Raw genomic sequence first — 21,380 nt, forward strand, 5'->3', positions numbered from 1 at the left:
TCATAACGACCCCTATTACGTGTTAGAGGCTCCGGTGTCAAACTTTTTGGGGACAGATGTTAAGATTGTACTGTAGATTGATGTCAGATTGATGATGGGAGAGTCAATGCCTTCTTCAGCACATCCCAAAGATTCTCAATGGGGTTAAGGTCTGGACTCTGTGGTGGCCAATCCATATGTTAAAATAGTGTCTCATGCTCCCTGAACCACTCTTTCATGAATCATCTTGAAATATGCCATCGGGGAATAAAAAATCCATTGATGGAATAACCTGGTCATTCAGTATATTCAGGTAGTCAGCTGACCTCATTCTTTGGGTATAATGTTACTGAACCTAGACCTGAGCAACTGCAGCAACCTCAGATCATGTCACTGCCCCCACAGGCTGGTACAGTAGACCCTAGGTATGATGGGAGCATCACTTCATCTGCCTCTCTTTTTACCTTGATGCCCCATCAATCTGGAACAGGGTAAATCTGGACTCATCAGACCACATGACCTTCTTCCATTTCTCCAATCTTTATGCTCCACAGCAAAATGAAGCCTTTTTTCAGGTTAGCCTCACTGGTCACTGGTTTTCTTAAGGCTCCACAGCTGTTCAGTCCCAGTCCCTTGAGTTCCCTTCATATTGTACGTGTGGAGATGATCTTACTTTCACAATTAAACGTTGTCCTGTCCAGTGAGTTGTCCACTGGTTTCCCTCCTATTTGATTTCACCACTGGTTCCCTACTCTCCTTCCAGTTTTTAATGTGTTGGGACAGTTCGTAGGCCAATTGTAGTAGTTTGCACTTCAAACTCCTTAGATGTTTTCTCAGCTTGATGCATGTCAATGATTTGACCCTTCTCAAACAGACCAACATCTGTTCTATGACTACAGGATGTGTCTTTCCATGAGGTTGTTAAAGAAATGAGAAGCTACGCAATGCATCGGTTTGGGTTAGCTAAATAACTTGTTTTCGGCCCGTAGATTATTTAGCATTCTAACTCGTTATTGTGATTCTTCAAAAACATAGAAAACATACGGTTGACTAATGTGGATACAACAGAGGAAATGACCATATCTCGAAACAGAAAACTGGTGAATAAAGAGTATTTTTCTACCGTCTGCTAATGTTAGCTCTCCGTTGTATGTCGTTAATGCTAACCGCCTGTACGAAGGTGTTTCGTCTCCACTCATAAAAACGCGTGGTTTCCTTATGTTTTAGCAGCATAATCAATCACAAAAGCACAAACAGAAAACATCTCATCTGAATTAGCTCCAGGAACATACCAGTGATGATGCTAACTGGTTAGCTAAACGAAACAACCCATTTTTAGTTAAAGTCGGTCTCACTGGGGTCGATGTTTCAATTTAAGATGAAAAATGTGCTGAGATGACTTAAATAAAATATGTGGTTAACCGTGAGACTAGTCAGTACTAATAAGCATCCTACCCCCAGCATAATATTACATATGCTATGTCAAAGTATCTGCTGGGATTTCTTTTTTAAGTAGTTTATTAACACACACCTTATATTATTTAAATATTTAAAGTGTGCTTACGGTCAAAACTCCTAGTTATGTAACATATATAGGGAATGATAGCATCAACAGCACACTGACACTTCTTCAAGTCAAGACAGGGATTTGTGCACATTGTCCGCTCATCTTTATTTTAAGACGAATAAACTGTTATTTGTTCTGAACAGAAGTCAAAATTAAAAAGCTCTCTTCTCCCTAACATGAATAAGTGGCTAATGTTTTTTTTTTTTACAGAACACATATAGTCTGATATATAAGGCCTTTATATCTCCACAACCTTGCTTTATTAATTTTTAGAGTGTCAACAGATATTCAGTCATACAGCAAATGATCGGTATAAGCAGTAAACACTTATTATCTGATGCAACCAAAATAAACCCATTATTTGAAAAGCGTTGTGGTTACCAGGCATACAGGGTGTCGGGGTAGGGTCAAGATAAACAAGCAAAATTTTTAATCAAAGCACCTGAACAGAATTAGCGACGCAACTGCATTCTGTGTATCATGTGAATTTCCTTCTTGGCTGCCTCCAGATAGGTCAGGTGGGGCTTTCAGGGGAGATTAAGTGATTCTTGTGGGCACATAAATGCTAAAAGAAGAAAATGATATGACATTTGCAGGAATAAAACAGGTATAATTAACTACCCACCTGAGCACCAGAAACAATGAAGATCAGTTCTCCCTATCTGATTGTCAACATTTCTTTTGTGCTTCTTCACAGGAGGGTTGTAGCTACACGTTAAATAATAATTTCTGATGCATGGAAAAATATTTCTGTGGTATAAGTCTTTCTCAACTAATTCTCGTCACAGTGTGTGAGAAGGCAGCGGAACACAAAGTCTTCATCATCATCAGCCCGAGAACAACCTTCTCACGGCATAAAACCTGATTCACTGAGAGAAACAAACTGCGGCCCAAATTGTAGCTCATTTTTGCTGTGATCTCCACACCATTCCTGAGCAGTGGATGCATTTCCATTTGTATATATACATTTTTTTTTCATCATGTTGTTGATGGAAACCAGACTTTTTATTCCTTCATTTTTTTGGTAGTTGGGCTGGATCTATAGCATTGTAGGTTAAAAAATAAATAATTTTTCAGCAGTTCAGGCTGCCAAAAGATTGAGAGCTAAACAGCATATCCTTCAGTCTTGCATTAGCATTTCCCTCCAGTTGAAACTGTGATTTGGCCCATGTGTCAGAGGCAGGATGGGTGGGTCGACCAGCTGCCACACCCCGGTCTCTCCCATTTCTTCACAAGCACAAAAACCCAAGTAAGGAATCTGTAAGAGGAGACAGATGTGCATGTGAGATGAGAATAATGCGACAGAAATGAAGAGAGTGTTTCAACCAAAGCAGAAAACTGACCTTTCTGACAACTTGGACAAAGTCCTTGGAGTTTTGAGGGCTGAGGCCTTGAATCTGACGAGTGCAAGCCTCCAGGGAGGAAGCATGGGCCACAATCAGGACCGTGTTTCCTGTGTGAAAGAGGTAGAGAACATAGCACCACATTCCACAGATACCATTACTGTTTATGGACTCAGCAGTCGATAATATACAGCGGTCGCTACAGCAGTCATGTTCTTTAACAAGCTTTTTTTTTAAGCTCATGTGAAAGACAAAAGTTAAAAATAAAGTGCTTGGTTAAATACTTCAGCTTTTTAAAATCCTGTCACTCTGCTCACTGTCAAAGTTGTATTGACTTTATAGGGTGAGGCTACACACACATCCCACTGTTTAATTTGATTTTGTCAGCTCATGTTTTACTTCATGCTTATAAGTCTAGACTTAATCTGAAATCATACACTTCCATTTATACTTTACCCAGATTTTTGCACTCTGTCAGGATCTCTCGAGTCACTTGGAAGCTCCTGCTGATGTAGGTGTCATAGGACTCTGACACTGCCAACTTGCTTATAGGAATATGAGGTCTAGGAACAAGACAATTGATGCGTGAGGCAATGGTCAATTGTAGTTTCACAGATATATGCACAAAGATGCTATACTGTAGTGTTGCTTTGTACCTGTATGTTGTGTCCACACTCAGGTTAGCAGCAGCCAGATCAGCTGGGGGAACCCAGGCGGGTAAACCTGTGCCTGAAACCCACTTGGTCCATTCAAACAAACCAGGCTCCACGCGGATTTTTGTCTTTCCCTCCTGCTGGAGACCTGTCACAGAATCCAACAGGGAGAGAAGCTGTCTGAGAAGAAGTATGTCTTAGATTTTCTTTATTTTATTTTAATGTCTACAGAAAATTTATTGATGCAATAAGAGTAACTGTGTTGTTCCCGTGTGGGCCAACTCAGCAACATGGCATTCTTTGACCAGAGAATATTTCCAAAAAGACAAAGACAAAAGTATAAATATATGGAAAGAAGATATATGACCTTCTGCTAAACATCCCTCTTTTGTGATCCATTTTGTCCAATGTCACACATAAGTTGTTGTAATTAATGTAGGTTTTATACAAGTAGACAAGTCTGGACCAAGGCAAAGGTTTCAAACCAAAGATCCTGCATTATAATGCAGCAGTACCAATTTAATATGTACATATATCAGCTGAAGACCCTGATCCATTATTAGCTTATTGATGAGGAAAGTGAAGTCCTACCCTGCAGAATGTGCTGAGCAGTCTGGATGCAGCGCAGAGAAGGAGAGCAGTAAACAAAGTCTATTGTTGTGTGGCTTTCTAACAAGGCTTCACCTGGAAAGAGCCAAAACAACGTGATTCCACTGGCAGGCATTTTATTCCTAATTGGGAACACTCGGAAGTATTTAACAACTTTTAAAATATGAGTCTAGTAATTTATGGTGAGTTTTCATTGATAAACCATATCAAAACTAACAATATATAAAATGTACTGACCTACGAGTTTGGCCTGTGTGGAGCCAAACACAGTAATTGGACAATCTTTATCATAGTCCCGGTGACCTCCACTTCTGGGTGGAAGGCTGGTTGGCATGTTAAGATTAGAGCGAATGTATCTGCCTAAAGAACACAAATGAGAGGGAAATACTAAAGTCAGAGGTCTCTCACATAGACCTACTGGTAAAAATGTAATCTTGCCTGTAATCATTCCAACCTTTGGTGTCAAAGCACTGAGTGACCCAGTGTTTGCCGAACACCACATCCATCCTCTCTCCATGGCGACACACAAACAGCCTCATCCTGGACAATGAGGTCTGACTCATTGGCCTTGACACCTAAGATAAAGAGTCAAGTTTAGAGCTATTAAAGCAACGGCTCCTCCTACAAGCCTATGCGGTAGTCATTAATATCTTAAAACGTTAAAGAAAGGCAACTGGACTTGTAGATTTTCTTGAAGACGTTTCACCACTCATTCAAGTAGCTTCTCCAGCTCTAAAGGGCTGGTAAGGAGTTGAGGTTTAAATAGGAACATCTATGGGTGTAACTTTGCTTGACTAGTGTCCAGATACAGTAGATGTTCCTATTTAGACCTCAACTCCCAACCAGTCCTTCAGAACTGGAGAAGCTACTTGGATGGGTGGTGAAACGTTCTTTACAGACATATTGTCATAAATGCATTTTATTGGGACACACCACATTGTTGCAAGACAGTGGCGAGGTTTGAGGTGTATTTTTCTTTTAAGCATGTAACAACATATTTTACGCTGTACCTGCAGAAGAGGACAGAGACCAGTGAGGCTAGGAGGATCCCCAAGACTGTCATTTAGCTGGCCATCAAATAATAACCCACTCACAGCGCTGCCAGAGTTGGATGGAGAGGCACAGTTGAGAAAAGAATGAGACCTGGTGGTCAGACAAACACAAAGACTCTGTTCAGTCATTGGGCTTTAAATACAACGTGGTTTATCCACACTGATGACGTGTCTTTGCATTAAACACTAGGCCTCCTTCCTTACCCGTGGACAACCCATGTGTCAGACTCATCAGCACGGCTGACGTAGTTCTCAGGCAGCAGGCCGGACAGCCCCGTAGCCAGCGAAGTGCCATACAACCAGCCCTCACTGGCAGCGCTCTGCTCCACTGCAGACATGAAGATGAAGTCTCCCTGCAGCAGCTCCAGCTCATCATCATTCTGAGGCGCGTATGGGTACATGACTTGCAGCGTCTATATATAGAGGCAGTTAGAGACAGTTAGCAGCCATTAAGAAAATGGTAATATGGCTTGTTGAAAGCAAGCACATATTTCAAAGGGTGTACCTCATGATTAGCAAACCGAATATCCCTGGAGAAGAGCACAGCCAGCCAGTCACAGCCTGAAGACACATCCACACTTTTGGCCAACTTCTCCAGAGCTGGAAGGTGACTGGCTTGGAATTGGTATGCCAAAGTGACATGAAGTTGTTTCTTATGGGGCTCAACATGAGCATCTGGATGGAGAAAAAAACGCAGAAATTTATACGTGTTACAGTTCAAACCCTCTGATGTAATATCCAATTTACATTCTTTATTGTTTCTCCACTGACAATAAATCTGGTGTCATCTGGTGATACTTATCGACTTATTCCTCAAAATACAACTGAATGCAATTAGTCTACAACTGTCTACATATCAGTTTACATACATAGGTAATAATATTAAACACTCAAAAGAGGAGAGTGTGGCATATAAAGAAATACGCTTATTCACATTCCTTCCTAGAGAATGCAGAGAAGAGTGATATTATCTTGTTTGAATGTGAAGTTAAAGCCAGGACATGGCTAGCTTAGCATTAAGACCCGATGGAGGGGAAACAGTTAGCAAATGTGCAAAGCTTAAAAACAAAATCACCCATCAATACTTGTAACAATTGTATTGTATAATCACTAAACACAAAAAGGCCTATGAACCACATGGTGACAGCATGACTTAAGTTTGAAGTCTTGGCTAATCACCTCCTGAATGTAGCTTCTAATACAGTATGCTGGACAGACATGGTCCAGCCAGAAAGCGAATAAGCAGCCTACAAGTCTACAAGACAGTCTTTGTGTATAAGGTATAAGTGGACTCAAACCTGCTTTAGATGTTGCTTCAGTGGCAAAATCAGCAGCGAAACTCTTCAGAACCTCCGCCATCTGCTCCTCCACAAAAAGGCCTATGAAGGTGGAGGAGATGTAGAGCTCCAGTGGGAGGGGCATGGGTATGCGACCCTTCCACTTGGCCACGGTGGTCTGGAGAGCGTCCGACAGAGCCTCCACCTTCCCATCGGCACACTGACCACCGCGGAAACAACCAAATAGAAAAGTCAACATCAGTCATTTCATCAGTTATCCATATACACACATATGTGAAAATAAAATAAATTGCAACAGTGTAACACACTTTGCATGCAAAAAAAAAAAAAAATAGATTTTCAGATAAGTATTAAGATGTTCATTTTCACATACATGCCATCTGTGAATTAGGGTACCTGAGGAGCAGGTTTAGTGGCACCAACTGTTGCTATTTTGGTATCTGACTCTGACTAACTCCTGGCTACAAACTTGGCAAAAAGGTGGAGCTAAGGAGATGACTGACCCCTAGGTAGACAACTAGCAGCCATACCCTTAAAACTTGTTTAGCTGGATGGTAAAAATTCCTCCTGTACTAGTGTCGGAAATGCATAAACTATTCATAGAGACCAAAACTGTTTTGGTCCTAGGCTGTTAACATGTTTATTTCTGCTGTTGGGCAAGTTGGGCATTTTATGGAGATGGACTAGCTTTGGGTGCCAGCCTCAAGCGGTTGCGTTGGCTTAATTTTTCAGCCAAAGAGGTTGCCTTTTGGTCTGCACCAAACTTCATGGCAGCCTATCCAATAGCTTTAGAGATATTTCAGTCTGGCAAAGTAGAATGCCACCCTGAGGGCCTCTTGTGTGTGGAAGACCTAAGCGGTCATGCGTTCACATATTATTTCCTCCATTTTCCTGTGACAAGGAGTTAAAATCCTCTGTTTTCTAACACTAATAATGTAGTAATAACAATAATAATAGCCTAATGTAATATGTCTACTGTAAAGTGAGCCATTTGTGTTGTGCTTTAATGTATGCTAGATATCAGTCAATTAAAATCAGATACTAGCAGACAGACCCCTTAAATAAAGAGGAACTGAGTCACAAGTTGAAACTAAGAAGCAGGGATTTGAAGACCGCAGACACTAACCAAATTAAGTGTCTGTGTCTGCAAAGGGGATTCAGTCACTTTTACTGACAATATAAAGCCATACACAGAAGAAAAAGACTGACCATGAAGAACTGGCAGAGGGTGATGTGGGGGAAGATGTTGTGTGCCTTATTCTTGCCACATGAGAGGCGGGACTGCTTCCAAAACTGTGAGAGCTGCTGGAGCAGCGGTCCACTGGGTCGCAGATATAACACATACTCTCTAGGCAGGGGGTCATCCAGGAAAGGATCATCCACATGGGAGAAGAGCCTGGAGCAATCAAGGTGATGGAAAGAGAGTGTATAGTGGGAGATCAAAAGCAAAGTAAAGACATGATGTCCAGCAGAGGGCAGCACCATGGCAACAGCACAGTGACACATCACTGTAATATGTTGTTCCGTCAGTACCATTGCAACACTTTGTTTGGTTTCCAGTTAAGCATTAATCACCATCAAAGGGAAAATGCATATGTGTGTGGTGCTCTCACCAGTCACATGCTGCCTGGACGTTTTTGCCTCCTGTCGAAACCAGAGCTTTCAGGCTGCAAAGAGAATAAGAAGAGGAGATCAAAGCTCAGTCTCAAAATCAATATCTTCTTATCCGTATTCATTTGGAGGCTGCTGTGCTTTCATGCGACAGTGAACAAAGCACAAACATCTGGAGAGAGCAGTAAAATGACAGCAAGCACATTATTATTCACAATAGAAGTTCATTACTCCTAACAGAGGATCATGCAACAGAGCCGACACTGACGCAAAGCAACTATACCTTTTTGACATCTTTTTTCTGTCATCAATTGAATGTGCTCATATGCTTGGAGATGCATTCAGCGAGAGAGAAGCTAATGTTCCGTTATTAAATATCTCTATCTAAGACAGAATACCGCCTTGTGTTTTAATGTGACGGACTATCAGAGAAAAAGTAGAGTCTGTGTTGTGCCACAAGATTTATCTGTGCTATTTCATAATCTCCTAATTTCTTAAGACTTTTCTTCTGAAACAAGAGAGTGCTGATTGCATGATTACTCTTGAGTGCTTCAAATCTAATTAGTGTCTTTTTATAAAACCTCTGGCAGTGCGGGCTGCCTCTGAAGGGACTCACTGGCTCGAGGAGCTTGCTGGAGCCTTCAGAGGACTAACACAGTCTGGATGTGGCAGTAATTCTGAGTTTGCGTTTGTGTATTCCCATATTAATGGATGGGAGATGAGACTGTGTGTGTGAGAGACTCTTGTTTTACACACAAGTCATTTTTTTCTCTTAACCTAAACAACTAGGTCATTCCAGGAACATTGGTTCATTTTGAGCATATATATTAGATCATTTTGTTATCACGCTACAGGAAGCGCATGGAGCAACTTTATATTGTTTCTGCAGCATATAACCTTTAAACTAAAAGCCATGCTATTCGGTCACATTTTAGCTCTCTTGTGCATTATGTGAAAATAAAGACCCAAGTTTATTTTACCCATTCAGTGCATGAGATTAGTTAAAAAATAAAGAAAGAAATGCAAAAACAAAAATCCTTTTTCTAAAGGACGCTTGCCACCGCTCGCCCCTTTTGAATTGCCATTCTAAGGACGAGAAAACAACACCAACTGTGCAAGTGTTGTTTTCTGTGCCATTGCAGAGTCGTCCTTTGACTTAATATACGGCGTGATGTGGACATGTTGCAGCGTCTCTGTGTGCGATGACAGTGTTCATTGTGCTGCGCTAGCGTTCAAATTCAATGAGCTATTTTTATATTTGGCCCACTGAGAGGATCCTAGATGAGGCGAAGTCCCCAAACCCCGGGGCAGCGCGTCCATACACAGAGTGGGTTCATGATGGGAACGCCAGGCCAACACGATCGTAACAGATGGCTATCACTGATCTACTACAGCACCCACAGGAACCCACACTAACCCAAATAAAATATCAGCAACAAAGCTTAAAACGTAGGTTCAAATCTCCTTTCAAATCGCCCTCACCAGAAGCCTACAACAGCTAGAGATTACACATTTTACCTAAATGATCCTTTTTCATTTCTACAGTATAAACTATCCCTCTGTGTAGGCGGCTTAAAACAGAGACTCATTTGTTGGCTACAGTCGTCTTATTCAAAGATTCCACCTGGTGCTGTGTGGAGGAGGAAAGAAGGGGATTTTCTCTCAAAAGGCATGATGGGATTACATGCAGATGTGACCGAGACATCACAGAATCCCTCACTGGCTTGCTTGCTTCTTATCCCTGTGGTATTTTATGAGAGCGAACTCTTGTGGCACGAAATAACAGAAAAGGTCTCAATTACACACAACATGGTGCTTGAATTAATTCAAGTGGTTTCAGGCGATGAGCCTAAAACAAAACATTCTTTAGGATTTGCATAACAACAAAACAATTCCTGAACTTCCGGTATTATTTTGTCCAATGCCCTGGAGTACATCTCTGAACATTCGGCGTCAGCAAATGCGGACAGTTTATAAGCCTGGATACGAAATTAAAAAATATTTTCAGCAGTAAGTCTTGCAACTGAACCCTGCCCTAAGCATCATGGAGTCAGTCTGTGATTGCATGAAGAGGCAAAGGATACGGAAACAGATGAAGAACTGTAGCAAGTTGTCCATAACACTTGAAACAACCTACCAGCCAAGTGTCGAGTTAAGTATGGAAGTGTAACTTGGAGAACTGGTGCTGTTTTCAAGGAAAACAGTTCTCACACCAAATATTGCTGTGAGGAAAGTTTCTTTCTCTTACTTCACTGTGGGAAAGTAAACTAGCAAAGATGCTTCAACCAAATCCATCTAACTGGCAAGCTAGCTAACAAAAACTTTTTCCACGACAAACATCTCCACAACGAATCACACAAATAACACTAATAACACTAATAAGTAGTTCATTTTACTAAGATTAATCACAGAGTTGCTGTGGATTAATTTTGATTAATCACAATTAATATCATTCATTTTTATCATTTATTATTTTTCATCTATATCAATCACGTTACATTTTGCTTGGGCAAACGGACTCAAGAAAGAAGGAAATATATATGCACTTAACATGTTTATTAAACACCTTCAACAGTTTCAACAAAACAATGTGAAACAACTTAACAACTTTTTGTCTCTTTTTTTAAACCAACATTTCTCCACATTAATGTGGCCTTGTTCCTCCTCTTTCAGCAGCTAAGATGAACTAACTTGTTGACATTGTCCGAGAGCAGAGCCGACTAAAGTCAGCATTGCCAGCTTGTCTTTATCTCGGTTTGCCTCAAGCTGAAGTGCTAGCATAATCCCAGACTAATGTATGCACCACGTTAATGCGGTATTGTAAAGTGGAAGCGCTTCAGTGAAGAGAAAACCCCTTCCTGCAGAGTGTGCATAAGACTTTATGTCAGTCCACTGTCCGTCTTGTTTTTTGTTTTTTTGAACTCATTTCCCATGGAGAGGACCAACGTTCTGCTGCCTGTCACCACAGAATCCACTGTACATTTACGCATACGTTAACTGTACTTGGACAAACTGCCTGAAATGAAATATTTATCACTAGTAACTTTCTTTTTCGTTCTTGTTTGTTAACCTACACTTCAAGGCGAGACAGCAGGGAGATGTTTGCCTTGACTTTGACTGAAGTACAGACCACAAGGAAGTGGTAATATACAGCCAGGCGCTCCATTGAGGTGTTAAATATGCTTTTCTTCCACGCATAAATTACCCACATACACCCTGCATCTTGCTTGCGAGATCAGATCTTGTTGCATAATGCAGCCACACTGGACATCCTGCGCTCTTGATAACTACATACACAAGCATGCGCGTAATGTGCACAGTGGTTATTATGGATAATAAGAAACAAAGTGTTTATTTCAAGCCTATTTTCTCTGAACTTCAGGCGGCGTGGAATTTAGGCTACAAAAATGACTGAAATGAATAATCAGTTATTAATGGACAGACTAGCTCCTTATTGACTTGACTGATCAGACTGATTTTTAAATTTTGCTTTTGGCACTTGGTGCTCCTTTTTTAAAAGATTGTTGGAACTCCTGCATCACTGCATTTGCTACACTTGAAGGTTGTTTTTGCCTGGACTTATGCACATCTCTGCTCGACACCTGCAACAGCACCTCCTACCCCAATGTTCTCTGTGCAACATCTGCTGTTTGATCCCTTCATAGTTTTTAAGCACATCTTTAACAGAGTTTGTTTTCACTGAACTAAATATTCATGTCTCAAATGTGTTTCCCATCTGTTCCAGCATAGCTGCAACAGTCATGGACGAACGGCACTCAATAACCGTTCCTAACCTCTTAGCAAGAACTGAGAAAGTTATTTATAAACTGCATTTCCTGTTCACAGGGACACAAAGATAAAAAAGATTACAAAGAGGAAGGGAGATAACTCACAAATGCAAGTGACAGTGACTGTTATTAGATGAGAGCTTTTACTTCATTTGCACATGTAACACCACTGCAGGCGACATTGCAAACAGCCTTTCACTTCACTCACATGTGTGTTCAGTTCCCGTTGCCAGACTTAACCCCGCTACAGATAAAATGTTCTGGCCGACGTTTGAATGTTTAAACATCAGTGGTTTTGATTTTTCGTATATGTAAACACTATCTGGATTGCTTACTAAAGCCAGTTTTACCAGGAAAGTTGATGTAACTAAACTCAGCTGTATACATGCCATTCATGGCCACACATTGGAAAGAGAAAGGAAATCATATATTGAAAGCTGCAATTATCTTGGACTATAGCCAGTAAAACTGTGTCACTCTGTCTCAATGCACACATACAAATATGGACTCACAGTACAGCGCTTACAGATAGATGCTCCCCAGGGCCCCTCCCTGACTCAAATCAACATTTCCTGTTTACAAGCCAACGGCAAACTCACATATCTAACCACTTATCACACCAACAGTGCCAAGAGGACTGCTGCTGCTGCTGCTCATCACCAGACTGCCCGCCCCCCATCCCATCAGTGGATTGAACTGTGCTCCGTTTCAGCCAAACACCAGACTCTCCATCAAACTTTTCACTTACTGACTGCCCATGTCTGGGGTAATTATACAAAAGTACAGATGTGTTGAAACTGCAGCGTTAAATACACAAGGCTCATGCTTGTGATTACACCATGGTAAGTCATGCTTGGTGTTGAAGTGGTAACGGTGACCACACCACTGCTAGGCAACTGTTGGCATCTGGAAGAAACCAAGGTTAAAAGTTTAGCAAGCAAATCAGTACTATATATAAAAGCAAAATCTTTCAAAGATATATTGGGCATTATTGAGCTCTGTGCTAATAAATTACAATGTGATTTACCATCCACCTGAACTATCCCTATTGTGACAAGTCAAAATGTATGCTGTGAAAATTGTCTGGTAGTTAAAACTCAGTGCAGCAGGAAGATCGTTTTATAGGGACATGTGCGCTGTAACTAACAAATGGCTACCTTGTAATTGAACTAGTGAGCTTAAGGTAACAATTTCAGAAGTTATGGACACAAAATGCTTGTGTTCAAATGATATCATCACCCGTAAGTCATGAGAAGGCTGCTGCTAAGTAACTATTAGCACCTAGGAGGCACACAGGCTAACAGCTAGCAAAAAGGCACAACAAAAAGATGAGGCCATTGGGAATACGAGTATTTTACTCATGCATATTGTATATTAAAAGTACAAAGAACCCTTCATACAAGTAAACTATAACCAACTCATTAAATATTTCTAGTGACTAGTAAGGGAATGCCACAAGAGAGACTCTTGAGCTGTGAAAAACGTCTAACAGGGAAACAGGGAATTTTATAGGGAATTGGGCAGTATGTAACCTCTTGAATTCTGTGTTAGTTACAGCACAAGTTGTCACAAACATTTCTATTTGTACATGAATTTAGGAAATTACACAAACGTTTTTTATTACAACATTTTATTTGGTATAATTTCACTCTGGCCAAAATTAACCTCGTAGCTGTTTTGCCATGACATATTTGTGCTACGCTCATCTAAGGTGCAGCTAGCAGGCTAGCTTCGCATGGAGATTACAGAAATTAGTGTGGTGTCATTCGAAACATTTTGTTCAGGGTCAGATAATTTACTAACATGTCCAGCTCTTGGTGTTGCGCACGTTCAAAGCTATTCTTTCAAGCTCAAAAGGCAATGTTTTAACCACCACTTTTATTACAGAACTAGCTGTGTACAGCTGGGTGTGGTAGATTTAACCACTACTCACTTTCACACTTCATTATTTCTGGACAAGAGAGATGAAGTTCACAGGATCAGACAGGACAAGTCTGAGGCCAGCACCATATATGACCACCGTATATGGACAGAGTGACACTTTGTGTAGGCAAATAATGGTAATGATAGTATTCGCTTGTGTCACTCGAGCTTATCAGTCTAGATCAACGATTAGAAAAGCTTTAATCGAAGCCACAATAAAGTGTGCTGTTTTAGAATGAGTGTTATTTTTAGCGCAGTATGACATCAGTGAAACAAGCAAAAGTGCACGGAGCAAATGTTTCACTCAGAATTTATGAGGCACTCTGCCAAAACTGTGATGCCTCACACAGCGATCCTCAAAAGTCCCAGGAAGTGTCATGAAAAGGAGACTGCCTGAGAGTTATGGCCATGGTTGCTGCTATGAAATTATGAAATTATTAGATCACACACACCAGCTGAAAAGTGACAAGAGAAGAGATTAAGGAAGTACAAACCTATCAAACAACTCAAAGGTTTTAGGCATTTATATGTAACAGAGTTATAGTGAATGATGTAGCATTCTTGTAACTCATTCAGTACACCAAACATTTTACAATCTTTAAGTGACGTGTGAGTCTCCTGCTTCAACCGCCCTCAGAGAAAACCATCTCTGTAAAGGTCACAAGCAACTTCCGGAAATGGGCGACTTCCTCTTGGCAGTCTTGAATACAAACTTACAATTCGTTCTTCCAAGCTGCGCACGCAGGCAGCGACAAGTCACATGTGTGCCTAAGCTGTGTTTTGTCATTATTATGCAAAGTGTCACAGTAAAGTACAGCAGTTCCTCATGATGCTATGTCACACATTCGATAATGGTGAACTTGTGCATGTAGCTATTATGTTTAAGGCAATAGATGTGAAACTGATATGGTTATGAGAACAGGGTCCCGCAGTTGCTGACTTCCTGTTAAACACACAAAAGCTCTCACAGACAGCGTGAAAAAAAGAAATCACATGAAAGTAGTGTACATAACCGTATATCAGCTAGACATGTTCCAGTAACCACAATGGTTTTGATGTTTGAGTTTGAGAAGAACAATGGAACATGAAACAAACATGATGTGGTCTAAAGACAATTTCATCTGTGTTGAAAGAATTCAGAACAATAGCTATAATTCAGAGTTTGTCAGTGTTTTATTAGCTGGAGTGCACCATCAACCAAAGCCAACCAAACCAAGATTTGCATGACCACTGAACTGAATGCAGTTAATGCTTTGCATGTCACAGCAGATTTATCCAATTTACTGAGTAAAAGTGCCAAATGTTTGATGGATCCTGCATGGATTTTCATTGTTTTAATGTAAACTGAAAATGCAAACTGAAAAAGTTACGAGCTGTTGACTGGCTCAAATAAACTGAAGTTCAACATCTAAACAGTTAATTTCTGTTGGATCCACGTGCTCCTCAAAAAGTCTAATTTCTTAAGTTGGAAGAAAGAAACTTGGTTATTTTGCTCAAAAGGGTACCGTTAGGCACTTGAGATGGATAAAATCAATTTGATATCAACAACTCACGGTCCACCACCAACAGTTTTTCCAAGTTATCAACCTCAGGTACAAAAATATTCTACTCGTATTCATAATGGCCTCATCCTTTCGTCTTTTCCAACATTAAGCTACTTGGTCATTAGCTTGCTAGCTGTTAGCTAGCAATTCACACATGGCTGACGCAAAGAAGCCACAGACCTGCTATATGAAGTTTTGCCATGACTATATTTACAGAAAATCAGGAAGTTAATTCAACTTTTCACTTCCTTAAAATATCAACGGTGACACCTTATTCTGCCACAAATTCAGGCTCTAGCACTAGGTACGGTTTCCACTTTTCAGGTGTGTCATTCCAGTATGCTCAGTTATTTTGGCAACAAGGAGCACATCTTAAACTACACACATCAAACTCCGCATGAAACTAGATGCAGGCTTTAAAATACTCCAGTACTCACTGAAAAATAAAGAAGCAAGGAACTTTCTGGGACTGGAACAGGCACCACAAGTTATTACGAGTTAATATTCAACCACAGCGATATAGATAAGTTCTTTTTAAGAAACGCTGGAGAAACTATTTACACATTGATCGAAAAACAGATTACTAAACAGGAGAAAGGGTGCACGTATGGGAGGGATAAGAAACCAAGATATAAAATCACAACAATGCCTGGGGTTGATATTGCAGTCGGTATATTGCACAAGACGACAGGGCTCAGTGGAGCTTGAAAGAAGGTGCTGGGATACACTGGCAAGGGACACTTTTATTAAGACACTTGTGTCGTGTCCTCAGTGTTTTATTGTGACTATCTTGACAGCATTTTTGGGGAGTTTGTGTTCCGCTACCAGAAAAAGAGAAGTTCATCATTTTAAACTGATTAAACATCTTCTCTCTTTTGCCAACTAAACGTTATTTCTAATGACTGGTTATTCTAAACTTACTGATTGGTCCGTATAAAGAAAGACAGAGGAAGCCGAACATTTCCAAAGCAACACAAAATCTAACCACATCTCTTACCCAACTCGCCTGCAACTGCCAAAACCGACAGCAACACATTGCTTTGGGGTAAATAGCAGCAAAGTAGAGAGATAACACGACAGAACCTTACGCAGTCACGTTCTTAGCCTGATCAGCTTCCAGTACCGCCTCTGACCATCAGATGCAATCGGTGCAGGAACAGAGGGCCCTGTCCATCCAGCTGCTATCTGATTACTCTCGTCGATGCATAGATGATTCAGCAGAAAATCACCCAAAAAACAGAAGGACCATTTCTGTGCTTGCTTGTGTGTGTGTGTGTGTGTGTGTGTGTGTGTGTTTGTGTGCATTTTTGTGCGTGTACATGATTCATGCTTCCTACTGGCTGAAAAAAAAAAAAAAACACAGTGAGGCCCTTGTTCCCTGAGGCTATGACTGATAGCTGATTTTCCTATTATTCCTTCTTCCTCTCCCACCAAAATGTAGAGAGAGGCATGACAGCAAAGCCCAGAAATTTATTTTGATATTTTACCACAATATGACTGGGTTAGTAGCCAGAATAGATTGTGACATCTGCACAGAGATATATGTCTGTGGTTATAAGATATTTGCAACTGTATGTCTGAACATCTTGATCATAACTGGACTTGGTGATTAAAATCCTAATTTTAAAGTCGCTGTACAGCTGCTCAAGTTTCAAACACAACATATCACATATACAGGACTGTTTCACTATACGGGTGATATGACAAATATGTCAGCAATCAGTCATTAGCAGTCATGTTCCTCCTCATATTTTCTCTCCTTTAAGTTCTGGTAAAGACACTCTAACACAAATGATGACACATTTTAAGCTGCGCAAATGCTATGAAATGCTATATACTTCCTGTTTCATAAGTGGGTGTTATCTGGAGGGTTTTGGAGGTCATCCGAATTTTTGACTGTAGCAAATATTCATTCATTACCTGTCTGCATCTTTTGAAAAACAAAACACTGATTTCCTTGCCGCTGTCACCCTCCGGTTTGCTCTGGAGTTTTTCAGGCCAGTTTTTGTAAAGTGTCTTGAGACAGTTTGTATTGTTATTAACACTGAATTGAAAATGAATTGAAATGAAGCTAACACACTGATGGACTATTCCATATGCATGCCAGGAAAACAATAGATACAGTACAAATTGAATGTTTAATCCTTAAATTCCATTTTTGTTTTATTCATTGAGTCACGAAAAGCTCTCTACTACTAAACTACTTTAAAAACAGGCCCAACTTTGACTTTGGTAACTTCAGAATGAAGGATCTGGTCCGAATCTGGACCTGAGCACCACGGCCCAGGGGGATGAGTTAAGTGCATCATCTCATTTCCAAACTGTCTCTGGCTCAGTTTTAGTTTCCACAAACTGCTGAATCTTTTTATGCTGCCATCATACAGGTCACTAACTCTGTCTGACTGCTGTACGGTGTTGGAAAGCTAGGACTACTGGAATAGAGAACAGCCATAAGCCTTCTTTTACCAAGGCAGTAATTTAGGTGCTGGTTGGGAGTCAATGCCAAAAGATTGCAAAAGATCTGTGTAGGAGACTGCATAAGAACAGCAACATTTTAGAAACAACCACTATTAAAGTCAAGTGGTGGTGGCCGCATTATCAATATTTAACAATTTTTAAGATGAAAAGCCAGAGCTTCAGTATCACCAACCACACAAATCGCAAGCAGCACCACTCTTGTTTGGGTGTAGCTCACTAAGTCAGGAGCAACATTTCAGTATCCAGTGATGTAACGAAGCAGCTCTTGGGTGTCTCTCAGGCGCACTGGAAAAGCAAACAAGGTTTGTGAGATGAACCAACTCCAAACAGGCACCAGCTCAGAACTTGCATTCTGTACCGGTGGAAAGAAGCTATCAATCAACATGATCCCTGGGAGATGGGCACAAAACACCTGGCATTCTCACGTGTTGGTTTTAGGCTTTTCACACATGCATGTTTGCATTTCACAATTCTTTTTATCTCCTGTTAGAGTCATAGTGTCCACACCGGCATCGGCTTGAGGGTAATGACACTAAATTATTCTGTTTCATTATAAATGTATAGCCTTGATGAAATCAAAGTGTATTAGTGTGTCATCAATAATACATGCGAGTCTACAAATATAACCAAGCCCAGTCACTCATTTTGTCTGCAGCAGTTCATTAGGCAGAAGCAGAGAGAGAGAGCGCTGTCTAAAACAGTCAAAGCCTGCACAACCTTAGCCAGTTTTGCAGAGGATAAAACAGCTTAATTTTGGAGATAGTGTGTCTGTCTGGCTAGAAGATGAAAGGCCGGCCAACATTTGTAGTCAACTAAGACAAGCATCAGCAGTCACTGCTAAATTTCCTGAGACAGTGTTAAGTCCTGCATTCAATCCATACGTGTCAGAAACAAGTAATAGACCTGGAAGGTAATCACTGTGCTCTGAGTTTTCAGACACCGTAGACAAAAGCGAGACCACTTGAGATTTCTTTTGGGACCTGGGAGGCAATCTTCAGGCACATACAGAAAGGCTTTTTGTTGGAGACGATTGAAATCATCTGGGTTAATGTATCATGTGGGAGTATCTGACAGCCTGAACAATAAGAAGGCTCATTGTGATTATAGATTCTGTGATTAGGTAGGGTTCTTACAGCGGGAGGAGGCCGTGACATTAAAATGTAGCTGTGCGGAATTATTCAGAGGTCTTAGTGGCGTGAATGCTTCTTAACTGTGTTTAGGCGCGATGGGGTTCAAGCAGACACTTCAACTCTCAAAATAAGCATATTTCCTTTGCCAACACATTGAGCTGCCAGAATGAAAACGGGTTTGATAAAATATACTTTTTAAAGTTGAGCGTGTTGTCCTGTTCACTGACCAGGCCACACATTTTTATTTCTCTGGGTTGTGTTAGAAGATATGATAGTAGAAATGCGTAGATTGTGTAGATTTACGAGTTTAAACTGATTATATTCTATTATTATTATTATCATTATTATTATATTCATGTATACATAGCACACATTACAAACATGTGTACGTCTGAGGCCACCAACACTAGTAGGCAGGCTACACATTGTTATTTTCTGTTATTTGAATTACATAATCCACGAGCCAGTCCTGCTTGTTTCCTGGCAACTTCTTCGCCCAAGGATGAATGAAAAGAAGTACTGACAAGGCAGAACCAAGATCAGGTTTTCATTGAAAAAAAAAAGCAAGGAATGGTGTGTGAATCGCATGAATCAGACAACACTGAGCAACTCCAGTGTTTTAGTGGAAACAAATGGACATGCATGCATGGATGCAGTTCTGACAGTTCATTTTACTGGTTGCACGTATTTCAAATGCAGTATTTTTGCATTTGCATTAGGATTTGAATATTTCCTCCACTTATGTACTGACAGAAGAAGAAAAATGCAACATCCGTGTAACAAAGTATTGGTGTTAAGTCTAGTGAAAGTCTAGACTAAAGTCTAAATAATGACCCAAAAATCTAAATGAAATCCTGTAGAACAAGCTGTCAGCTTAAAGGGGCCATCTGGAGGCTATGACATGAGTTAACATCATGCACAGCAGAGCAGACAGCAGCAGAGATGCTTCTGGTCTCAACAGCTGCTGATGAAACTACAACAACGACGCTGGAAACTTTGAGAGGTGGTGCGATGCTGCTGGAAACCCTTGGCGAGTCTTGAACGGTGCGTGTGTGTCGGGACAGTGCAGTTGTATACTCACGCCCTGGTCTTGGGGAAGCCCATGGACAGGAGCACGTCCAGAGTGGTCCCATGTTTGACGGTGTTCGGCCGGCTCTGGCGCTGCCTCCGAGGGGTCACTTTGGCATAAAGTTCCTCTTTAGCTGCCATAACTCAATGATCCATAGGCATATCAGGTCCACAGCTCCTCTGCTGTGTTTTCATTTGTTTAAGATTAAAAGAAAAGCAGAAGGATGAAAGCGACGGGCTGTTTAAACCGGGGTGGCTCTAGTTAAGCGGAAGCGCGTAGGAATCACGAAACGCAGCGAGGAAACGGGCATGTTTTTGGTTTGTCTGAATGTTGTGAGCTGGATCAAGCTGCCTCCTGACGGCTCGCACATGAAGTCAAAACCATCAGCAGGGGGCTCAGCCATGGGAAGTCACTTCTGCTCTCTGAACCGTGCCCCCGATTCACAGTCCCCGGCCGAGGCGAACATATCTGACCCCAGCTCGCCTCTCGCATCCGCTTAGTGGAAATAAATAAATAAAAATCAGATGTGACTACAAAAGCTTCTTTCCAAACGATGTCTTATTTATGAATGGTTCCTGGGTGAGCGAACGTTGAGCCTGAAAACGGTTGCGGCTCCAACTGCGCGGCCCCTTTACTTAAAGGGACAGCACACATTTTGGAGAGCGGAAGGGGAAACGGCGCGGTTTTACACGGAATACTGTTGAGACAACGAGTAACACACACTCGTCTCAAGTGAGGCGTGTGGTTTTGATGCGTGTGCGACTACAGTAATCACATTATTGGAGGCAGTGTTATAAAAAAATGCCGACGGAGGGTTTGATGGTGGAAAAAGCTCGTCACACTTCCCGTCTGCGAAGGGTGTCGACACTTCCCGCATGCGCAGTGCTTGGCAACGGGAGCAGCACGCGACAGCATCAGTTGCCACAGCAACCCGCTGAATTTATTCGTGTTATTTAGGCATTTACAAGTAAGGAATTCTCCATTTTCTTTATCGATGTAATGTAAATAGTATTTACTCACAGTAAGTATACAATATTTGCTGATGGAACCGAAACAAGTGTGTCTTCAGGATATTTGAAAACTTTTTTTTCCCCAACAAGAAGCTCTCAGCACACTTTAGGAGTTTTGCTGGAGAACTTGGGATACGGTTCAGCTGATGATGACAGGAATCTATGTTCTGGATTTAACGTGATTTAGTTTCTACCAATACATAAAACAAAATTAAAACTAGAGTTTTTAGAGTTGACAGTAAAATTTCAATCATCCATTTCTCTACACTACATTCAGTATTCACCGTATACTCAAGGTGGTATTTTGGTGGCATTTGTACAACTTG

General features: G+C 41.0%; 1 protein-coding gene across 1 annotated transcript; it reads right to left on the reverse strand.

Moving 5' to 3' along the window:
* Nucleotides 1-1,774: 1,774 nt before the first annotated feature.
* ubash3ba (ubiquitin associated and SH3 domain containing Ba) lies at nucleotides 1,775-20,686 on the reverse strand. The gene is made up of 14 exons (XM_047606688.1): nucleotides 20,057-20,686; nucleotides 8,115-8,168; nucleotides 7,711-7,897; nucleotides 6,502-6,700; nucleotides 5,709-5,878; nucleotides 5,408-5,616; nucleotides 5,162-5,294; nucleotides 4,606-4,726; nucleotides 4,389-4,511; nucleotides 4,134-4,226; nucleotides 3,546-3,690; nucleotides 3,346-3,452; nucleotides 2,890-2,999; nucleotides 1,775-2,804 (listed from the first exon to the last, which is right to left on the reverse strand). The coding sequence occupies exons 1-14, from the start codon at nucleotides 20,182-20,184 to the stop codon at nucleotides 2,667-2,669; spliced, it is 1,917 nt and encodes a 638-aa protein (XP_047462644.1). The 5' UTR covers nucleotides 20,185-20,686; the 3' UTR covers nucleotides 1,775-2,666.
* Between the last annotated feature and the right edge of the window lie 694 nt (nucleotides 20,687-21,380).

This window comes from Mugil cephalus, chromosome 15 (assembly GCF_022458985.1).
Source record: "Mugil cephalus isolate CIBA_MC_2020 chromosome 15, CIBA_Mcephalus_1.1, whole genome shotgun sequence".
NCBI lineage: Eukaryota > Metazoa > Chordata > Actinopteri > Mugiliformes > Mugilidae > Mugil > Mugil cephalus.

Coding starts and splice junctions, on each gene's coding strand:
- ubash3ba (XM_047606688.1), bottom strand. CDS start 20,184: ATGGCAGCTAAAGAGGAACTTTATGCCAAAGTGACCCCTCGGAGGCAG. Junction 4,227..4,388: donor CACACAGGCCAAACTCGTAG/GTCAGTACATTT, acceptor GGCTCTTTCCAG/GTGAAGCCTTGTTAGAAAGC. Junction 2,805..2,889: donor TTGTCCAAGTTGTCAGAAAG/GTCAGTTTTCTG, acceptor CTCCTCTTACAG/ATTCCTTACTTGGGTTTTTG.